Source organism: Ptychodera flava, chromosome 22 (assembly GCF_041260155.1).
Source record: "Ptychodera flava strain L36383 chromosome 22, AS_Pfla_20210202, whole genome shotgun sequence".
Taxonomy (NCBI): Eukaryota; Metazoa; Hemichordata; class Enteropneusta; family Ptychoderidae; genus Ptychodera; species Ptychodera flava.
In genome coordinates this window covers 20447092-20468935 of record NC_091949.1, presented here as the reverse complement: position 1 = coordinate 20468935, position 21844 = coordinate 20447092, and the positions used below count along the sequence as shown (strand labels likewise).

The following is a 21844-nucleotide window of genomic DNA, read 5'->3' as shown; positions in this document are numbered from 1 at the left end:
GCTGCGCAGTGCGCGTGGTAGAAATTTTACGTCAGCAGCATAATTTCACTCAAATTCACCGGTTTTGGACTGACCATGATTTTCTTTGTGAAGTACTGAATGTTAAGAAGTATTAATTGTTGTAAAATGTAAAATATTCTTCTTCTTTTTCCTCGCGCTGATGTAAAGGTGTTTTGAGGTCAAAGGTCAATAGCGTCCAATAACACCTAAAGTTATTGTACTCCGCGTCAAAGTTATTGGACTCCGCGTCCTCTGATACCGAAACTTACTGTACGACGAAACTCCATAGGTTACAGACATAGGTGTATAATAATCATGTTTATTTGCATGTTGTTAAGGCTAAATTTGCATCAACTTTTGAAGTCTTTCCTTTTATTTTTGATCTGATTTTATGATATAGTTTTTATTGGCTCCTCTGAAAATTTAGCCAAAAATGCATTTTCTTTATTTAGTCAACAACACATGTATATATATGTAATATGCAGTGTTATTACTGACAACGGAAGTTTAGTCAAGACTGCAATTTACACGTCCATTGTGCTGCATGTTGCACATAATATAATGGGTGTGCAAGACTCACACTTTGTACTTGAAGGAGAAAAGAGTATATGTGATATTTTTCTTGAAAGTAAGTGACAACATGTAATAGGCTTTGCTCCTTTAAACAACTGTATTAAGACATGAAGTCTAGATAGATGCCTTCATTTCACTTTCAGAACTAAGAAAGCCTGAAAATGTCAGCGTAGTGTTTTGCATTGGTACTGTCCCTTTGAAACATCTCTTATCATGAACTCCTATGAACAAACATATTTCTTTTCACTTGTCACCCTTTTAATAGATAAAATTTTTGTCATGTCACACTTTAAATAGATAGAGGGCATCTATTGAATATCTTTGTGGATGCTTCTGACAAAAGTAAACAATGTGAGTCGCGTGAGTTTTGATGGTTTGTAAATCCCAAAACTAAAATGTTTCGAAATCTCAGCAAAAACTTTACACAAACAATCTGATGTAAATTTTTAGTGCCATGTTTCAAAACATTTTAAAAGTGGAGAAGACATCCCAAGAAAGCTATTTGCATCAATATTAATCCTTATGAATTCATTTCTATCACAGGTAGAATTTTTTAGACTTTTGTCAGTAGCATCCTGGTACAATATTTACATTTACTTGGTCAGTTTGAGTAGATTTTTTTTCTGAGTGAATTTAGTCTTTGAAGTCTTCGTTGAAGGATCTGCCGATGATCAGTCTTCGTACTTCGCTGGTACCAGCACCGATCTCGTAGAGTTTGGCATCGCGAAGCAATCGGCCAGTGGCGTAATCGTTGATATAACCGTTACCACCTGTTTTTTTCAAAGATAGAGAAAATGTTATCTTTTTTTAAATGGGATGAAAGTGCTTTCAAATGAAGTTTACTTGTGCATGTACAACCGTAACTCAGTCAAGTTGCACTGTTTTGCATAATTTACATTTAAAAGGGGCTGACAGTATTAAAGGGAGGTCATCGGACTTTCTAGTTTACAAACAATCTATTCATGATACATTTAAATTTTACGATGTGCATCATGACAGACATGTTTTAACTTTATTCAACTGCCGTCGAACCTTGGATACAGTGTTTACATTTATAGTATGGGTCCCATTATTTGACCTTTGTGAGCGCAATTCCAACAACCCCCTCCCTTTAATGGAACAAACATACTTCCATTGATTTGAAAAAGCATCATTTAAAAAGGTTCAAATGGTATGTTATGTGGAAGCATTAAGTTTATGAAAGTGAGAAATGGCATTGCTAACACACTGTCCTGTCATTTTTCATTGTTGACACATTTCTATTATATAAGAAATATTCAAAAGATAACAATATTAGAACTAGCGCAATATAGGTATGGAAATTTGCACTGTAGACAGTGGGTCATTATCATCAGAATTTCAAGAATTAAAATTGTTATTGAAACACTGTGCAAAGCAACAGGAATAAATACTGTTATGTTTTGCTGTGAGGATTAAATGAACATGCAGGACACTTGCACTTCACGGTGTCTCAATCAAATTCAATATGATTTGATATACTTAACCTGTACAATGTCAATCAATTATCTGTATGAAATTTTACACCTGAGAAAAATTCCCTCTTACCAAGGCACTGTATTGCATCCAGGGCTACTTGTGTTGCATTCTCAGCAGCGTACAGAATGACTCCAGCACAGTCCTTTGGGTTGGCGTGTCCCATGTCGCATGCCCTGGCAACGTTGTACACATAGGATCTGCACGCGCTCAGACGGGTGTACATGTCGGCCATCTTGCCTTGCAAAAGCTGAATGAATAAATAATTATGATAGAAAACTTGTCAACTACAAATAAGATGGAACAATTCATCATACAAGTAGTCTTGATGTACTTTGATTTAAGGTAGTATGTACTTCAATACTGAAAGACATACTTTTGCCTCAAGCTAACTGTCAACCATTCTCTTTCAGTATCAAAAACAAAACATAGGGCCAAAGTCCCTGAAGCTACTATAGACATGGATACAAAATTAAGTACTTCCTGACTGTATGAAATTATCTCACTAAGGTCATCCTAGGGACCTGTAAACCAAATATTAAAGCTGTCTGACTAGCGGTTTTGAAAAACAAGCGACCCAACAGTTGACAGAGCTCTGCTGTGTTATGTAGGGAATAACTTTTTATGACACATGTATTGATGAAGAAGGTGGATATCTTTGATAGCTCATTAAAAGATAGCCTGACCAAAAATGGCAAAATTAGCTGCAAAAATACAAAATTGATTATTTCATCATCATTTCAATATATTACATTAAGATAAAGCCTAGGAACCTGTATACCAAATATCAACGCTATCAGATGAGTAACTTTTGAGAAACAAATATTTTGACCAAAAATGGCAAAAAGTGACCCAAAAATACAAAAATTGAAGATTTCATCAAATTTCAATATATCACACTAAGACAACCCCTAGGAACCTGCATACCAAATATCAAGGGCATCAGACAAGCAGTTTTTGAGAAACACATTTTTTGACCAAAAATGGCAAAAATTGCACCAAAAACACAAAATTGCAAATTTCGTCATATATTCAATATATCATATTAATTCATCTATAGAAAACTGTATACCAAATATCAAAGCTGTCAGACGAACGGTTTTGATGAAATAAAGTTTAGACCAAAAATGACAAAAAAATTCCTTAAAAATACAGATTTGCATATTTCATCACAATTTGAACAAATCTAAGTTGGGTTATCCCTATGGACCAGTATACCAAATAACAAAGCTGTCTGACCAGCGGTTATGAAGAAGAAGATTTTTTACCAAAAACGCCTTTTTGGTACTAATTTGCATATTTTCAACAATATCAAAAAATTAAAAAAAGCATTTTCTCAAAATCATATTTTTCATCTACACAACAAATATCAAATCAGTAAGTACTGCGGTTCTCAAGATATTTGAGTGGACGGACGCCTCACAAACGGACATACATACATACATACACACATACATACATACAGACTGACGCCGGACGGATACCCATCCCAATAGCTTCTATAGTCTATAGTCTATAGTAGCTAAAATTAGATGTCACCATGCAAAGTATGGTACTAGAGAAAACAAATTACCTAAGATTTACCAATATTTGAAATTCAAAATGGCTGCCATTCCCTGTGTTAACTCTATGGACAATACTAAAAGTGGAAAAATATTGGAAAAATTTGTCCGAATCTGTGTCCCTGAGGAGCATTCAACGTCAATATGATAAAATTGTCGCACGCTTCCTCTTTGGACCTGGTAACCCCTATTCCCTGTAAACAGGTCCACACTCACCATTCATAGCAATACCTTTGGGCAAAACAATGGTTGTGAATAGGTTATTGCTGCTACTATACTAAATAGAATGACACAGATGTGCTGTAAACATTTTGGACTTGCAAAATATTCTCCCAGAAGTAGCCTACATAACCCAGTAATTAATCAGTGGCTGGGTCGTTTTGTCACTCACCTGGAAGTGGCCTATTGGTTGGCCAAAGGCTTTCCTTGTGTGCATGTATGGGAATGAAATATCCAGGGCGGCTTGCATGATTCTGAATAACAAAACAACAGTGAATAAATAATTTTAACTTTTGCAATTTAGAGATGTGATGAATGAAACTCAGCTACTGATAGTCTTAAGCAAGTCCTCTGACTGCAATTACTAATGTTGCCGAAAAGAACCAAAAGGTAGCATATTCCGACCTTTTACCTGATTTACACCTTGGGGTTGTATGTCACTGGCAAGGCAAACATCAAATTTCACATATACCTGACTGATGAATAATTGTGAAACTATGAGGACATATAGCTTGCAATCCTCAGAGATGTCACAATGTTGCCGTATGAGCATGGTCGACATGAACTACTCAAGCTCTATTCTGTGAAAATTTCAGCAAAATTGACCGTTGTTCATGGTGTGAGTGGAGAGGTCTAGCTGAGCATGGGCATGGATATGGAGCTAAACAAACAGGATGGCATCAGCAAGAATAGCTGACTGGTCAGACCGAAAATAGGGCTTTTATTGCAAAAGACAGAATGCAGTTTACTACATGTATGTACATGATGTCAGGAGGCTGAACGGAATGGAACAAATGAACAACTAATTTAGTTCCTGATATTTTTTGACTCCATAGCCCAGTGAGTATACATTGGGCAAAGGCATTAGAGTTGTAGGTTTCTCTGCTTCAGATACTCTTCGTGTGCTGTTACGATGTACTTCTCCACTGTTGCAGGGCTATATTCTCACAATTCGGTAGAATATCTATGTAGATGCTCAGAGTATCTGGATTATGATTCTACAAAGTCCTTGTGTATACCAAATTCGATAATAACCGAATTCACTATCATACATCAGTCCGTATTCAAAAGAAAGGCAGAGAAGCAATGGCTTCTGGCCTTGGGATTCAAAATTCTACCTTTTAAGCGAATATCATTACCACAGATTTTACGAAAACTTAAAAAATAAGCTGAAGTTTGAATTACCCGAGAGGTCCAGCAGCCAAGACCAGTCTTTCATAGTCAAGCCCACTCATCAAAACATAGACACCTTGGTTCAGCTCTCCAAGAACATTTTCAGCTGAAAAAGAAAGTATTGTTTTGGTTGGTTTTGATTTATTCATCATGTATTTAGGTTGTCGATTACATAAGACAACTATCAAATACATAAAAGTGTGCAGACTATGATATCAGACTTTGGACAATGTATTTGTTATGTAACATAAATTGAACCATGCATAGACGTTCTATTGGAATAGTTGGTGGCTGAAGTTTAGGAGCATGACAACTCTGAGTTTTTCCAGCAATGTATTCATATGTTTATAACCATAAAAAAGGAATACATTTTCATGACAAAAGGACATGCAAATTATGCATTGCTATGTACATTGGCCACCCCTCAGTTACAATTGATTGCATCTACCCTAAAAACCCTATTTATTCAACCACTCTATTAATTTGACCACCCTATTTTGTCTCAAAACATTATTTTATCCGTATTAATTCAAACACATATGGAAATGGGAACTTTCTCAATCTCTTGTAATTCAACCAACCAATCATGACAAACTATTTTGTTTGGATAAAATACATGGAACAATACAATGTACAGCACAGAATGTCTAAGTCAGGACTTCAGGAAAGCCACCTTTATATGTTTCAATCATCCAAGATGATAAGCATATCACTTATGAATTGTCCAAAAAGTTGAAATCCCTAATAATTCAACCACTAAAATTATTTTGGCTTTGTTTATTTTCTAATATATCCACCATTTAAAATTTAAAATTATTCTGGTCGAATTAATAGGATTTTTACGGTATTATACTGTGCCATTTTGTTCATTTTGTGTATCTTGCCGAGTATGGTATTACTGTATTTATACGGGTAAACACTCTAGGTGCCTAGGTGCTTGGCATTTACTAGAATATAACCTCACGGTGAAAGAACCACACAATGTGAGGCATTTTCTAGAATATAACCTCACGGTGAAAGAACACCACAATGTGAGGCATTTTCTAGAATATAACCTCACGGTGAAAGAACCACACAATGTGAGGCATTTTCTAGAATATAACCTCACGGTGAAAGAACCACACAATGTGAGGCATTTTCTAGAATATAACCTCACGGTGAAAGAACCACACAATGTGAGGGAGGGGAGGGGAGTTTACCCGAGTGGGGGCATTTACTCGAATAAATACAGTATAATGGATGTTCATCAAAAGTGTCTTCATTGTACAAACAACAAGAATGAGAGAATACATAATGTACCTGGTACTCTGCAATCTTCAAAGACCAGCTCACACGTATTAGATCCCCTCATGCCAAGTTTGTCCAGTTTTGGGGAAGTACTAAACCCTGGGAAGGACTGAAAAAAAGGCATAAATAATATTTTGAGAAATTGATGAGCAAAGAATTGAATGGAAATAGTGTCAAGCTTTTCAAGTTCACCTGAGAAAAGTTCTGAGTTCCAAATCTAGAAACATAATACATCAAAGCTTTCATCCTCTGAACTCTGACCTCAAGGTGACCTGTGACAGGCTTTAATGCTCTGAACCCCGACCTCATGGTTATATGTGACAGGCTATAACCTTTTGAACTCTGACCTCTTGTGATCCATGACATCATGGCAAGATTTACCGAACAGGACTCAAAGCAAATCTATCAGTTAATGCACAGCATTCTGTGGTTCACATTGACTTACAAAGACCTGCCACTCACTTTTTCAACAATAAATGCAGAGATTCCGTGCTGTTTCTTCTTGGCATGCTGGTCAGTTCTGGCATACACAACAAGGACGTCAGCGTCCGGTCCATTGGTGATCCAGAACTTATGACCATTCAGCACATATGAGTCACCTGACAGATAAAAATTCACAAGATTATAGTTTGTGTAATTTAAAAAGAAAATGTTACTGGCGACTTAATAGATTCATTTGAATCACAAATCCTTATTATGATATTTGTTGGTTATATCAAAATCTTTTTGTGTTGTTTTTTCAAAAAGAATTGCCATATGGAGAATTAAACTAATCTTATAAGTGGTATTTGTTGTTCCTTTAAGGCCTGAGTTGGCACCAGATTGTCTCATCAGAAACTTTACCCACCAGACTACAATTCCAATGGAAAACAAAATGTTACAGACTAGAACAAAGGCGATCCCAGGGATTGCGAAAAGTGCCTTTAAAGACTGAAACCTTTTCAGTTGTACTCTACGAGTTTGCTTACAAGACAAAATCTCTTCAAGTGAGTTACTGAAACACAAATTGAGACTTGCATACAATAAGTCACTTAATTACCATCTTTGTCGGCTCGTAAACTCATGTTGACGACATCGGAGCCTGCATGGTTTTCACTCATGGCAAGACCCCCGATGTGCTCTCCAGTAATCAGCTACAAAAAAGTAGAAAAAGACTTATAAGGGCCTGTGGTTGAAAATACTTATGTGTTTCAATTTTTTGCCCATCTACTCACTTGCATACGTACTTGCTTACATGTATGTTGTTAAACAGGAACTTCCCCTATATAAGCTGGATTATCGTAAACTATGCAAATGTAAAATAGCCACGCTACTGATTGGACGTGCCATGTTTAGTCCCAGAATTCCATAATTTTGCCATGTTTCAGGCGATCATTGTTATTGAATCTTGCGTATGATGTCTGTGAATACATAGCCACTAAACTTGAGTCAAAAATAAACTGAAAAAATGTTCCCTTTTTTTGTTGGAGAACACTAATTTCAAAATGTGTTCCCTGTACAACCATTTGACCCCTCTTTGCATATGTCACGAAAGTGCCCATCATGATTATTCAAATTTATCATACGGTCAGAGCCATGCTATGAGAATTCATAACTCCCGCCCAGTGTATGCAAATGGCTGCGTCATCAGTAATCCCCCTATTGTGCGCCCACGGTCCTGTAACTTCCCGTTTAACTAGCCTGTAGCCGGATGCACCACATATTTACATCTGGTCTTATCTTAAAGGTTCTGGCTTTTCATGAATGCTGACTCATGACAGTGTGTAGTGGGACATTTACCAAACAGTAGGCATTACATACTAAGCTAATACAGTCAAAAACAGGAAAGCAATAGTTTGAATTACTTTAGTACGGTAAAAGAGTCTCAGTTGGTAGGAAATCTTTTCTTCGGGGAAAAAGATGGCATAAAATGTCATTTTTCTTATTGGACAAAAAAAAAAGTTACATTCCTTGGCTATTTGTCATCTCGAAAAAAGCCACATTAACTTTAAAGCTTTAAAAGCCAAGGACAAAATAGATTATCAGTAGGAAGTATAACATTCTTCTATCATGATTGATTGGTACAACAAGGAAATAAGTTGGTATCTGTCCTTTGGATTGCAGAAATCTGCCATTTCCAATTACAGGGTTTTGTTTTCTCTCTGAGATGACTCAAATTTACATCTTCATCCAAAACAACGCATCGTGGCAACTCTGACTGACCAAAGTATTACCTTGGGTAGGTACTTGGCTTTCTGTGCAGCATTGCCGTTTCTGACAATCTGGTTGACACACAGATTGGAGTGGGCACCGTAGCTGAGTGCAATTGCTGCAGATGCTCTACTCAATTCTTCCATGATGATCACATGGTCGAGGTACCCACCTCCCGTACCACCTAGCTCATCTACATGGACAAATTGTGAAATAAAAATTTGTATAGAAACATCAAAGTGATTAATTTTTCAAATATTGCGTTAACCCTTTGAGCACCAAAGTCAATATTTGCCACAAAAATAAAATAATCTCAAGTCAATTTTTTCAAATTTTTGCCAAAATTTCGAAAAAGAGTTGAAGACAATAAAATGTAATGTCCATTTGGTCCAAAATTATTTACAAATTACCAAAAAAAATCATAAAAATTGGTAAAATGTTGCACTAAACTTTTGGCAGGAAAAAATACAGCACTTAAAGATTTATCATTGTCAGTCATGGTTTCAAAGCACTTCTTCAGTTTGTATGTATGTATGTATGTATGTATGTATGTATGTATGTATGTATGTATGTATGTATGTATATATGTACAGACATGCTGCCTTGAAAGACAGAAGTGTGCTGAAATAACATAACATTAGAGTCAATTTAGGATAAGGAACATTTTTGGTATTGACAGAATAAAAACACCGGTCCAGACCTCACTGCAAGAATTGTCGACAACATCTAAATAATTCTTGAGATCAAATAATTCTTGTGCCCTATAAGAATTGTACAATTACTATACAATAGTCCTTATTTTTTATTTATGTGGCATATGACAATGAACAGAATTCAATGGAAGGGAGGGTGTTTCAACAGTTCTTCTTGTTGATTCAAATTTCACTGTTTTCTCAAATCATTTCAGCTTGCGTACGTGTACATACCGATGTACAGATATCAAATTATTATGAAAGGAAGGCAGGTTTGAATTTGCACTGAAATTGTCAGTCATGGGATCGTAATTATTCATAATATATAAATGTGACATCTTGTGATATCCATTGCTGGTAAAAACTAACATTTTATCACACAGTATGAGAAAACTTTTTAAATTTTCCATATATATTCATAATTTTCCTTCTTAATTTGGCTTTTCAAGGGTAGTTACTGTACATCTTGTGAATATAAACTTTCTTTATTCATGTAACTCAAGAAAACAAGAGTCAACAGATACTGTATTTTCTGAACAGCATCTGTAGATCTACATTTTCCATTTTAAATAGACTAGTATCTATGAGCGTTTGTTCATGTTGTTTTACAAGCTTGACATTTGCAGATACAGATAGGCATTATCCTTATAATATCAACGTCCAACAAGAAATTATCTTAGTTTGGACTCTGATATGGAATTTGAAGTTTGACCATACTACTGTTATCAGGTATGTTGTTAAATTGTCAACTATTCAACAATGTTACTAAAGATAGCTGTCAAATTTTGACGTGCAATGAAAATTGCAAGGTGTAAATCACAGTTAGAAATTTGATATGAATTTGTAATATTGGAAGCACATACACACACACAACAAAAACATGGGGTAAAATGCACCTCGGAAAGACTCGCAAAAATTTTATGATACATTTTTGGTCAACCACTTGTGGGTGTTCATTTCAAAGCTCATGGAGTCAATAAAGTTTTAACCAGTATTTTAGTGAAAATCAGATTTTTTCCCATGGAGATAACTCACGGATAGCAGCAATTTAGATTATCAAGTGTTGTAAATATTGGGTTAAATGTTTGTCTCATAACAGATTTTTTCATAGACCTATATTGTCTATTTTTCATTTCCAAAGGAAACAGGTTGGAATGTCCTTGTATGGAAAGTTTGAGGATAATTTTAGACTTTCAGTTTCAAGGTGTAAACTACACTAAAGTTTTGACGAACCTGCTGGGGCTGTGATTCCAAGGAGTCCAAGAGAGCCCATCTTCTTCCAAAATTGCTGATGATGCAAAAAAGACACAGAACTTCTTCATAACATCGAACTTGTTGAATGAAAAGTACATGTATGTACCATGAGTGTTTCATCCAGGATGGCATCAACGGGGGGATTTTCCCCTTGTAGGGGGATTTCACCAGTTCATGTGTTCTGCTTGTATCTCTAAGGTGTGACTGGCACCATTTCGGGGGAGGGGGGCTGCCCCCTCCCCTGACAAATTACTAGGAGGTACATGTACCAACATGTCAACAGAGTGGGAATCCCCATCCCCCTCTCTAGATGAAACACTATATCATTATCACAAAATATGGGCGACCACTTTGTTTCATTTTGGGGTTTAACCTTATGAAATTGTCACAAATACAGATGATAGTCAAATGCATACTTCTTGCCTTTTGAGCTTTTCACAACCTCAAGCTGTTCAGTATTGTCAAATATTCCTATCAGTATAAATGCACTTCCCTTTGGCAGAGGCATACATTTATACTTAATAATTATCTTTGTAAGTTTCATTACTTGATCAGTTACAGATTTTCATCTTCAGAAGGTAGTTCAAGGGTTTCAATGTGATGTAACTCAAAACTTGATTGGTTAAGAACATCAACCTTTTGCATGGACGGTATAAACAAAACATTTCTATGTACTGCATGGACAAGATGGAGATACTGTACCTGCACTATTACATATGGAGAAGACACTCCCCATATGACCAAATAAAAGAATTCCGTTTCCAGTAAAATGCCTCCGAATATTAGGGGAGGCAGCAGGAGAGGAGGAAATTCTTTTAATTTTCACTTTTGTGGGTTGAGACCCATAAAATACAGTAAAATTTAAAGCATTTACTCAAATGTTTTTGAAAATACAAAACAATTGTCTGCGTTCCGCATAATTTTCAAGGGTAGGCCAGGTTTCCTGAAACACCGATATTTTTGTTATTGGCCTGAGTACCGTCAATACCAAATATGAAAATCCACATTAAAGATGCAAGAACATACAGTCTTTGCTGGTATAACAGAGTCAAAGCCTACTTGAATATACATGTACTATTGAATCAATTTACTACCAGTTTTATCTCTAACCATTTATGTGCATTAGATACTTTGCTTTCAAGACATTCTACACATTGAAGGATTGTGTAGACAGCACAGGCTAATGGTCTGTGGGTGCAGAAGTAGGTCACGCTAGCCACTGTGATACAGATCTGTATGGGTTCATAACACAAAGTAGGTCACAGTCTTCCATGTTGGATATGGAATTTACACAAAGAGTGAATTCCGCCCCTGCCTGGTAAAATGAACATGTATTGTGTATTGTGCATTTTGTTCAGATCCAAAGACATTTAATGACAACAGTGAACATACCCATGGAATAACATTTTGCCAGCTGGATCAAATGTGCAAAAAGTTGCATTTCCTGTATCATTGAATCATACAGGTAGCTAGCAATAGTGTCTAGGTCCATAGCTGTAGTTGTGGTTTTCTAACGGGCATTTTACGTGCTGATTTTGACTTTGAGGACTATTTCACCTCGCCACCACAGCTATGGCATATTCCATAAACAGGCAATCAAATCCCTGTGCAAGCTGCTAGGGCAGCCAATTTTTTCAACGATTTTGTATCTTATTTACATTCTGCCAACACTCATCAATAACTTGGTTATTTGGGACAAGTTACCATGACCAAAAATCCCAACAAAATTAACCTATGTAATGTTTTCCTAATTTTTCCCTACATGACTACCAGGAAGCTATGTTGCTACCGGTGACGGAATGTAAGAGACAGAAAACCTATGAGAAAGCCAGCAGCACAACTACAGACTCACAGCTATAATACAGGCAGACATTGTTGGCATACAGTCAATAGACAGACACTCTTCCTACTAAATTTTTCATGGCATTAAAATCACTCCAATAGTTTATTTAAATGATACACTGTACATATATACTAAGCTATGATATGGTTAGTGAAATTAATGTACCCATCTTGTGTTCTTTTCCCTAATCATATCGAAATGCCTGATGATAAACCTGTTAAAACATGCATTGTGTCCCATATTATTGTTGGCTACTGCACTCTAATCAAGAAAACAATTCATTTGTGAATGATAATTAGCACTGCCCATTGTACACAACACTATGTGTCAACATAATCATTCTAAAACAAAGGTAATGACACTTTGACAATCTCTTACACTCTGTAAATTCATTTTTAACTTACTCTTATGTCCTTGAACTCATTGGTGGCATCGATTTCGGCTGCTTTTGGAGCTAGTTCTGTCTGGCAAAACTTAAATGCCATCTCTCTCAACTGAAATAGAAAGTGGGAAAAGAATGGATCGGTTCAAATTAAAAATGTTACCACACATAGGTTACAGTTCATAATCACCAGGGTGTGCACAATTGCTCATGAACTTGCAGATCAAACTGTCTTCCACAAGTTCAATTTGATTCATTTGATGTGTCACATGATATGGCTTATTATATATGTGGTTTAATAGTGGGAATAGAAAGCATCTCTTTGTAGATTCGACGGTATTGTTTGGTAAGCAAAACGGAAAAAGACATAGCTAGTGCAGCTTTAATAGCAGCATTTCCTTTTACACACGTTGATTTGAGGTCAAGTGTATCCAGAGATATTTTCTGATTCATTTGCCAAACAACTGAGTTACTCAAGTATTTGATCCAACCAACTTCAACACATGGCTTCACTTTGGTTGAAAGCATCTGTCCCAGTCAGGGGGACAGTCTACACATGCATCTTGCCCCTTCTTTGGAAAGATATCCCCTTACAGTTGCAAAACTTAAACTGTCAGATGTTTTCACCAAAAGTAATCTGGAGTAACTTCAATTTTGCTGTCGTTAAAATATTCTGTTGTACTGACTATGGAAGGCCTGTTAGACAAATTATTTGCAATGATCAGAGAAAATTTGCATACTGTAACTGTGACTGATAATGTTTTAACCCTTTGAACGCTGCTATTTTTCCTACCAAAAATTTAGAGCAGCAGTTTACTAATTTTTATGGATTTTTCTGAAATTTTCTTGATAACGTTTGGCCAAATGGACATTACATTTCGTTGGCTACACTTTTTAACAAACTTTTGACAAAAATCTGAAAACAATGACTACGATATACATGTATTTTATAAAGGTAACAAAATTGACTCAGGCCTCAAAGGGTTAATTACTAGTACTGGAGCTCATAACTGTGACAATCCATGAAGATATTACATGTACACTCACCAGCTGTTGTTCTTCAGTCAAGCCATATATTTTGTCATCAATTTCCACAAACGTTCCTGATGGAGCTGCAGAAGATGACACTGGGGCTACCACCTCAACCTGTCAATCAACAAATACAACAATAAAGGTTATCGCAGGTGATAGCAGATGAACTAAGGGCTGACTCAGCATTAGTTGAAAATATAATCACATATTATTTGTATTCTGCCCGACCAAGTAAATTCAGAATAACACCATTCAGAAATCTTGCAGTCTGCAGATGATGTGGATGTATGTACTCTCTCTCTCTCTCTCTCTCTCTCTCTCTCTCTCTCTCTCTCTCTCTCTCTTCTCTCTATATATATATACACACACACACACACACCCACACACAGAGTGTTGCAGCGTGGTTGCGCTGTTGCGACAATGTCCACAAAATCAAGCCCATTGTCCGGGCATTCTCGCATACTGCAGGTCACATAAGGCGCACTTGTGAGCTGACTGTGTTTGGTGTAATCTGCAATAACATTATCTGATACTGACTATAACCTTTGTTTTGCATGATTATTTTGAGCTTATATTTTTAAACTTTCGGAGCTGTGATTAGAAGTAATTAACATGCTGCACTTGATATTATAACTTGCTTGTAGTCTGACTGAGCTCTCTGAAGTGCGGCAGATACCGTATACTATTGCTGCTAGAATTACTTGCCTGAAACAGGCATAGTGATATGGTCCCAGTAGCTTAAATTTTGTTTTGTGAAACCAATTTGTAACAATATAACGACTGACACATGTTGTCCCTACAATGTACAAAATGTCCCCATAAATATACGGTAGAGGGTCAGAGTGTCCCCTGGTTTAACCCTTTCACCACCATGGTTTGTCCTAAATCCATTGTTTTCTATGGTAAAGTTGGACCTGTATACAGGGAACTGGGGGTGAAAGGGTTAAAATCCTGGCTGCAACACTATATATACTATAGGTAACTCACATGAAGAATGAGGACAACAACTCCTTCAGGTATTTTGATATTTATCCTGTGCTTCTCGAGGTTGCCCCCAGGAGTTTATTACAAGCCTCGAGGTGCCTGCAAATCAGTGCATTGATTTGAATAGGAACATCCGGGATGTTAGCGGGCCGGTGAACGATGTACTGACCGGTTTCCATGGTTACCCGGGCCAGTGAAGCCTTTCGATGTTTTCGACGTCAAAGCAGACGCTTAACGCTAGACGTAAAATATCCATGCGCGCACTGCTATTTGGACTTTCGTTAAAATCTGTTTGATGCTGGTCGATAATGGTAAAATTGTTTGAAAATGCCCTGCATGTAACTAAATGTTATATAGCATTAACTGTGAAGAGGCATGTAATAAAAATATTATTGCCTGAATACATGGGTTTAGGTGCCCTCGCAGCAGGAGACAATTTGCCCTCCTGGCGTCGAGCAAATTGTCACCTGCTCTCGGGCACATAAACCCATGTAATCAGGCAATATTATTTAACATTGACTGCTGTGCGCAGTTTCCCAAATGGAAATTACATGTACTTTTTTTCATTTTTAGTGACAGATCCTTTCTGTGTACGTTGACATATTGTGCAAAATTACATGAAATCTGTGGGTTGCTCACCAGAATGCATAGGGAAGGTTTTTTATCACTTTTATCTCTGAGCAAACTGTGCACAACTTTCAAAGGAGAATAAAAGGACTGAAATCACCAAAAAACGGCCAGAATCAGCAGCCACTAGTAATGTGGGAACCAGGGATTAAACAACAATATCAGGCGCTCGAGGTCGACTCGCCGGTCCACGATGTTGCGTCACAGAGTCACACACACACATGTAAATATTTGTGTCAATATTAATATTGACGACGCCTGTGTGAGTATCACCGAATCAAGGGACCATGACCGAATCAACTTTGTGGCCGGTATATAGCCTAGATTGTTGGTCTTTCTGCCTTCACCTGGTATATAGCTCAGAATCGCAAAGCAACTTTCTGATACCCTATTCTTCAGAGTTTAATAGTTACGAAATCATGACCCGTACTAGTATTGATGCACGTCGACAGGTTTACCAACAAGATATGTCGTCTAAAACATGTCAACCTACCTCCTTTTCTACAGCGGAAGGATTAGCACTAGCAGCATAATTTCTGACATTCGTTGAGGAACTAGAACTGTAAGCTCTGGAGAGCGACGGTGTCAGTCGTGTGACGGCTCTCAGATGTCTTCCAAGCATCGCCATTTTGTTTGGTGCTGCACTGAACTTGCACACAAGTGCGCAGTCGTCGCAGAACGGCAAGCTTGTTTGAGCACGTGACCCATATAGCGATCGATGGCGCTCTCTAAGTGGCCGAGGTCGAGAAGTAATCTTAATAATAATAATAATAATCTTTATTACCCTTAATCATAATAACAGTACAATTCAATTAATGAATGTACATCTGAGTTGTGCTGTGATAAAGGGTAAATGGAAACGGAAAATAGCAAATGCTAGTCTAGTCCGTTCCCAAAGCCATTTGATGTTAAAGCAAGAAAACGAAGAAGAAAAAGAAAACTGAAGTATATCGAGGGTAGTGTACATGGGGTAGTGTACATGAGGGTAGGGTCAAAATCATCAAATATAACAACGCAAAACCGAAAATTCATACGAATTCAGTTGTTATTATTATTTACATGGGCCACTACTCTGTTGTAAAGTAAAGTGACGTAAAACAAAGCCTTTATTTACGTAAAACAAAGCCTTTATTTAAATCGCATAACCTTCAGGATCTTGATATATAAACAATATAATAAAGGTTCAACCACTAAGCTTACAACAGAACAAACCATAACTATAACCAATATCCGACCATATAGCATTTCTTATTTTGGGATTGGTATAATGACAGTGTTTTCACGAAGATATCTGACAGGGTAGAATTTGAAAGTACACGGGAGAGAACATGGGGGTGGCTGACGGGGAAAGTATCAGAGGGGTTGTCCCTCTCTTTCGTGGAAAATTTTTGAGAAATTGATGTGTGCAACGGTGCAGTCTGGTGCAATCTGAGAGGTGTTTTCAATTTGTATTGTTACTAAGTAAACTGTTAGAACAACCCAAGGGGGGCACGAGAGGGGGTGTCGCATAGAAATTTTTGAGAAATTGATGCGGAGAGGTATTTCAATTCATTTTGCACAAAAAAAATTGAGTAACCTCCTTCTTACTTTCCACATTTTGAGCAACCCCCTTCTAGCTTTCAATTTTTGAGTGAAACCTCCCCGATTCCTCCGACCCCCAGGCCGTTGATAATGACAGCTCCCTAAAGACAAAAGAGACCCTATACTCGATAATTAGTTTATTATTTTTGTACATCCATGGTTTACTGAAGGAACACTTTTCGCAATCACTACTATTAGCGTCACCTTGTGCCTTTTCTGTCTCTTATTGATGTAGTCTTTTTCGCACATACCGGTAGGGGAATCGCAAACATAACGACGAAGACGCCAGCCGCTAGTGCCGTAAGACACAAGGTGTCCAGCAGCTCGCGGTAGGAAAGAAGGGTAGCACAACGGACTGTCGACCATCTATTATGCAGAGAATGTGTCGGGGGCGGGGGGACTGAAATCAGCTGCACTGATTTTCATAAACCTAAAGAGACCCTGTGATAAGGGAACGAGCACAATTAACGGCAGGGGGCTGGAAGAGAAAATATGCGGTGCATATATTTTTACAGGCACCCCCCCTAACACCAGCAAAAATTTTAGTGCCCCCCCCCCAATCACCGGCAACAAAATTTGTGTGGCCCCCCTTCCCCCAAAAGAAATTTAAGATTACAAAGTTGTACACATATATATAATCCTTATAACTTTTAATATATGCTTTAGTGAAAACAACATTCTTGCATTCTTGAAATAAATAATAAACAAATAAATATATAAATAATAAACAAACAAAAGAACATATGTTCAAGCTTTACTACTTGTAACACCTACAGCTACTTTTCAGTATTGTGCTGTGCTATTTTAATCTCAAATAATGATGAAATTACCAAATACCTTATAAACAATCTACAAGTTCATTCAGTGCTGTTATAGTTGTTATAGTTGAAGCATTGATTTAGACATGAATTATTTTTAATGATGACAGTGTTCACTGCACATCTCCAAGTTAGTCTAACAAGCTCAATATTGTGCATTTCATCATACTCTGAGTAAAATAAGAACTTCAAGTGAAACACCCATGGTATATAGAATAAATGCATTGTCTTTTTAATTTCCAAAGTATGATACAGCAAAGAGTAAGAATTTTTGGACAATTTTGTCACTGAGAAGACTGAACTGAACTGCATAAATTATTTTTTAGTCTGTTTGCTGGTATGCATGTTTAGCATTTCATATACCGGTATGCCTATGCTATACTTCAACTGAGTATCTGTATGATGTTTTCAGATGTTGGGGAAAATGTATAACATGACCATTGTGATTTAAATGCACTTTGCACAACCCAGTGTCTGCCTTTCTATGACTACCCAAGATATTCAATGTTCCTCCACTGTAATGACAGTCTGCTATTGGAATAGTCCTTCATGGGCTAACTATAAAAGACCCATTAATGCCATTTTTCTCCTTTTTTTCAGTATTTTTTTCCTGTGTGTCCACTACGTATTCTAGTTCTTCCTATCTATAGCATGATGAAATAACCAGTTTCAACCTAGCCTCTGTAATATTACCAACCATTATTATTGTTGACAAATGAAGTCAATTTTCAATAATAATATTGCTCATTTTACACATAACAACTGCATTGTGAGGTTTAAGACTTGGTATTTCATCATGCTACAAGAAGTTTAACAAGGAACTCAGCCAAGCTTCAACAAGGAACAAAAATGCTGAAAATTATTCTCTGTCTGTCATGGTGTAAAAAAATTTTGGTGGCCCACCCCTTACCCTTCCTGGAATTTTCATGGCCCATCCCAAGAAAACTCATTTTTTTCGTGGCCACCAATTTCTCTTCCGCCCCCCCCCCCCCCGCCGTTAATAGTGCTCGGTCCCTAAGGAGAAAAATACACACCTTAAAATTCATATTTGATCTACAGTCACAGAGAGAATAGTATGTTAGTTACATTAACACCATTTTTGTCCTTCGGTTATGGTGTAGATAGGACAAATAAGTTGTCTGAACAAGGCTTGTACATGGACCAGTGCATGCATGGTAATGTTAATCTCTGTCTTGAACATCGGGTGTCAATGGACACTCTCAGGTACAACCCTCAGTAAAGCTGATTTGTCTTTGTACAAACAGAATTTCTGACTGCACCAAGTGGGTGGCCCGTAAGTGTTTTGTTTTTCATTCTTTCTTGTCTTAAATCAAAACGTGTATATGAATTTCGGTAATTCACGTATAGTGTTGATCAGTTCTTGCACGCTACAAAATTAGAAACGGCTGCTGATTTTGGAACTGTTGATGTTACTCTGTTGTAGTGCGCTTCGTATTTCCACGGTCCTTGAGGGACTGGAATTCGAGCGGGTGGGGATGTTGAGTATCCTGGGGACAGTAGAGGGGGAGGGCTGAAGGTTTTGCTCTGGGTATAAGGGGAAGTTCTAAAATATTTTGATTCCCTATTTTATTTGGATTTGTTTTAAGATTCCTTAGTTTGGTAGGTAATTCATTGAAAAATGAATAACATTTTATGTCATTCGACAATTATACCATTTGACGGGGAAGCTGGAGGACATGGGTATGGCGACAATTGTTTTCTTTTCCTAAGGTTACCTTGAAACAATTTTTTCTCTAGCAGAATCAAAGCAAAACAAAAAAAACAAAGTCATTAAAACGCATCTTTGAAAAATACAGTATTTACAGTGGGTGTAAACTATTGTTGATTTTTTTAGCATTTAAATGTCAGTGTATCAACTACTATTTCTTGTTCTACTCCTCAGAGTTCATTGAAATGCCCAGTATTCGGTTAATTGTGAACACTGCAGTTATGCACACCAAGTGCATTAATATCGTGTATAATAGAATCTCAGAGTCTGAACAGTGATTTTTGAATTCTGTATATTAGAATATTCAAAAATGAGAGAATGTGTGAGAGAGAGAGAGAGAGAGAGAGAGAGAGAGAGAGAGAGAGAGAGAGAGAGAGAGAGAGAGAGAGAGATTTACCAATGTCCTTCAATGAGGGCGCTATTTTTCATATCAGTACGGGATAGGCCACGGTTTGCCCTTGTTCCGTGTCATTCGCACCGCCAATCTTCAAGTTGAATATATGTTGTCAGTATCCACACTGCTCTAACCTCTGTTATGTGGACAAGCGTCATATATATGACACATTCATCAAAACGGTAATCAAGGAAAAATGTGATATTGATCTCTGTTGATGTATAGTTATATGCAGAATTATTTCGCTCATTATATTTCTCTCAACTGTGTCGACCGAGAGACAGATTATTTACTGCATATAGTAAGTATTTCGATACAATGGTTGACTGTCCTGGCGGGGCATATAAAAATTCGAGTACAAAGCTTTGAATGAATTGTGTGATGCTTCTTTCCTGTTTACTTCTAACATTTTGTTGACTGTTTTGGTGTCCACAATTCGGAAAACTGAAGACCGTGTTTACAGAGTCGCATGTTTCGCCAAAATCACGCGAAAGTCCCGTAAGACTTTCGCCCAGTCTCGCGTAGCTTATTAAACGATCAGCGCTGAAGCGGCCTGAAAGCAACGTTGCCATGATCATGACCATGGTCATGAACACAGACCATTGTCTCAATGGAAAATGGGTCCATTACAAAGCCTACGGACGGCCGCGAATGCCTAAAACTCACAGTCACCTGTTGTCTATTCCGCTCTGCGTCTATATATATATATATATATATATATATATATATATATATATATATATATATATATATATATATATATATATATATATATATATATATATATATATATATATATGAAAGTCCGGAGCTGGATTATTAGATTAAAACATTTATTCGCTACTCAGAGTTTCGTGCATCTTGCGATGCAGTCATCAGGCAACTGCCAAATACAGTTATCCTTAATCTAATAATCCAGCTCCGGACTTTCATCTACCTATAGCTCTAGTTCAACTATTGAGCACTCTGCCAGTCCGATGAAGACATCAATCTACGTCCTGCTCGTATGTGTGTGTATATATATATATATATATATATATATATATATATATATATATATATTATATATATATATATATATATATATATATATATATATATATATATATGCGCCCCATAGACGTATGTACATATGTACACATGGCTATGGGGCGCATATATATATAGACGCAGAGCGGAATAGACCACAGATATCGATGACTATTCTAAAACAACATAGTTTCTCTGGGGCTACACCATTTACCACGTACCATTGTTCCGTACAGAACAGATATGTAGGAACAATTCGATTGCTGGTCCAGTTTCACTGTCACGATGTACATGGGGAGCAAGAAAACATCGTGAAGTTCTGAGATAAATTCACTGGTTTGTAAAAATGTAAATATGTTTGTTCATTTGAATTGGCACGTGAGGTGACGAAAGGGACTTTTTATTGCAGTGTGTTCTGGTAATGGATAACCAGACAAGGTAAAGTTCCGCTACATCGATCTTCGTGGTTTGTCGTTTCATCAAACATGTTATCGAGAGTCAAGGTGCTAGCAACATCAGTTCCTAAAAATCGAGTAGCGGCTACCTGAGTGATGATTGGCAACTTTTATTCAACCAGTAATTGACATTATTTCACTTTAAATTGTCTGCAATGTTCGTTCTCCTGACCTACCGTTTATTTTAGACTGCAATCTCTTGTCCATTTCCTAGATTTGAATGCTATTGTGATAACATATCTACGTATTGAAAACTTTCAAAGGATAAAACCAGGATAGAGCGCACGGTCCAACATCGCAAACGACTCCAATAAACACATTTACGTCGTTCTCTCTACCGTGTATTTAAGGGGTATGTGTCATGTGATGTGTAAAATCCATAAAATAGAACGAGAAAGACACTTACATTCACTGTAGGTCTATATCATATCCAGGCAGGATAAATACGTATTATATAAAACAGAGTCATATTACAAACTTACATGTTCACACATACATACATACATACATACATACATACATACAT

General features: G+C 37.0%; 1 protein-coding gene across 1 annotated transcript; it reads right to left on the bottom strand.

The window, feature by feature from the left end:
- Positions 1–1110: 1110 nt before the first annotated feature.
- LOC139122928 (isovaleryl-CoA dehydrogenase, mitochondrial-like) lies at positions 1111–15996 on the bottom strand. The gene is made up of 12 exons (XM_070688799.1): positions 15806–15996; positions 13717–13815; positions 12692–12781; positions 10424–10478; positions 8522–8691; positions 7348–7441; positions 6771–6907; positions 6321–6417; positions 5034–5127; positions 4021–4102; positions 2140–2317; positions 1111–1343 (listed from the first exon to the last, which is right to left on the bottom strand). The coding sequence occupies exons 1-12, from the start codon at positions 15938–15940 to the stop codon at positions 1207–1209; spliced, it is 1368 nt and encodes a 455-aa protein (XP_070544900.1). The 5' UTR covers positions 15941–15996; the 3' UTR covers positions 1111–1206.
- Positions 15997–21844: the final 5848 nt, after the last annotated feature.

Excerpts from the sequence above, each read along its gene's own strand:
- LOC139122928 (XM_070688799.1), bottom strand. The coding sequence starts at position 15,940 with ATGGCGATGCTTGGAAGACATCTGAGAGCCGTCACACGACTGACACCG. Across the intron at positions 5,128-6,320 it reads TGAAGATTGCAGAGTACCAG|CTGAAAATGTTCTTGGAGAG; the intron begins GTACATTATGTA and ends TTTCTTTTTCAG. Across the intron at positions 2,318-4,020 it reads AACCAATAGGCCACTTCCAG|CTTTTGCAAGGCAAGATGGC; the intron begins GTGAGTGACAAA and ends TTATTCATTCAG.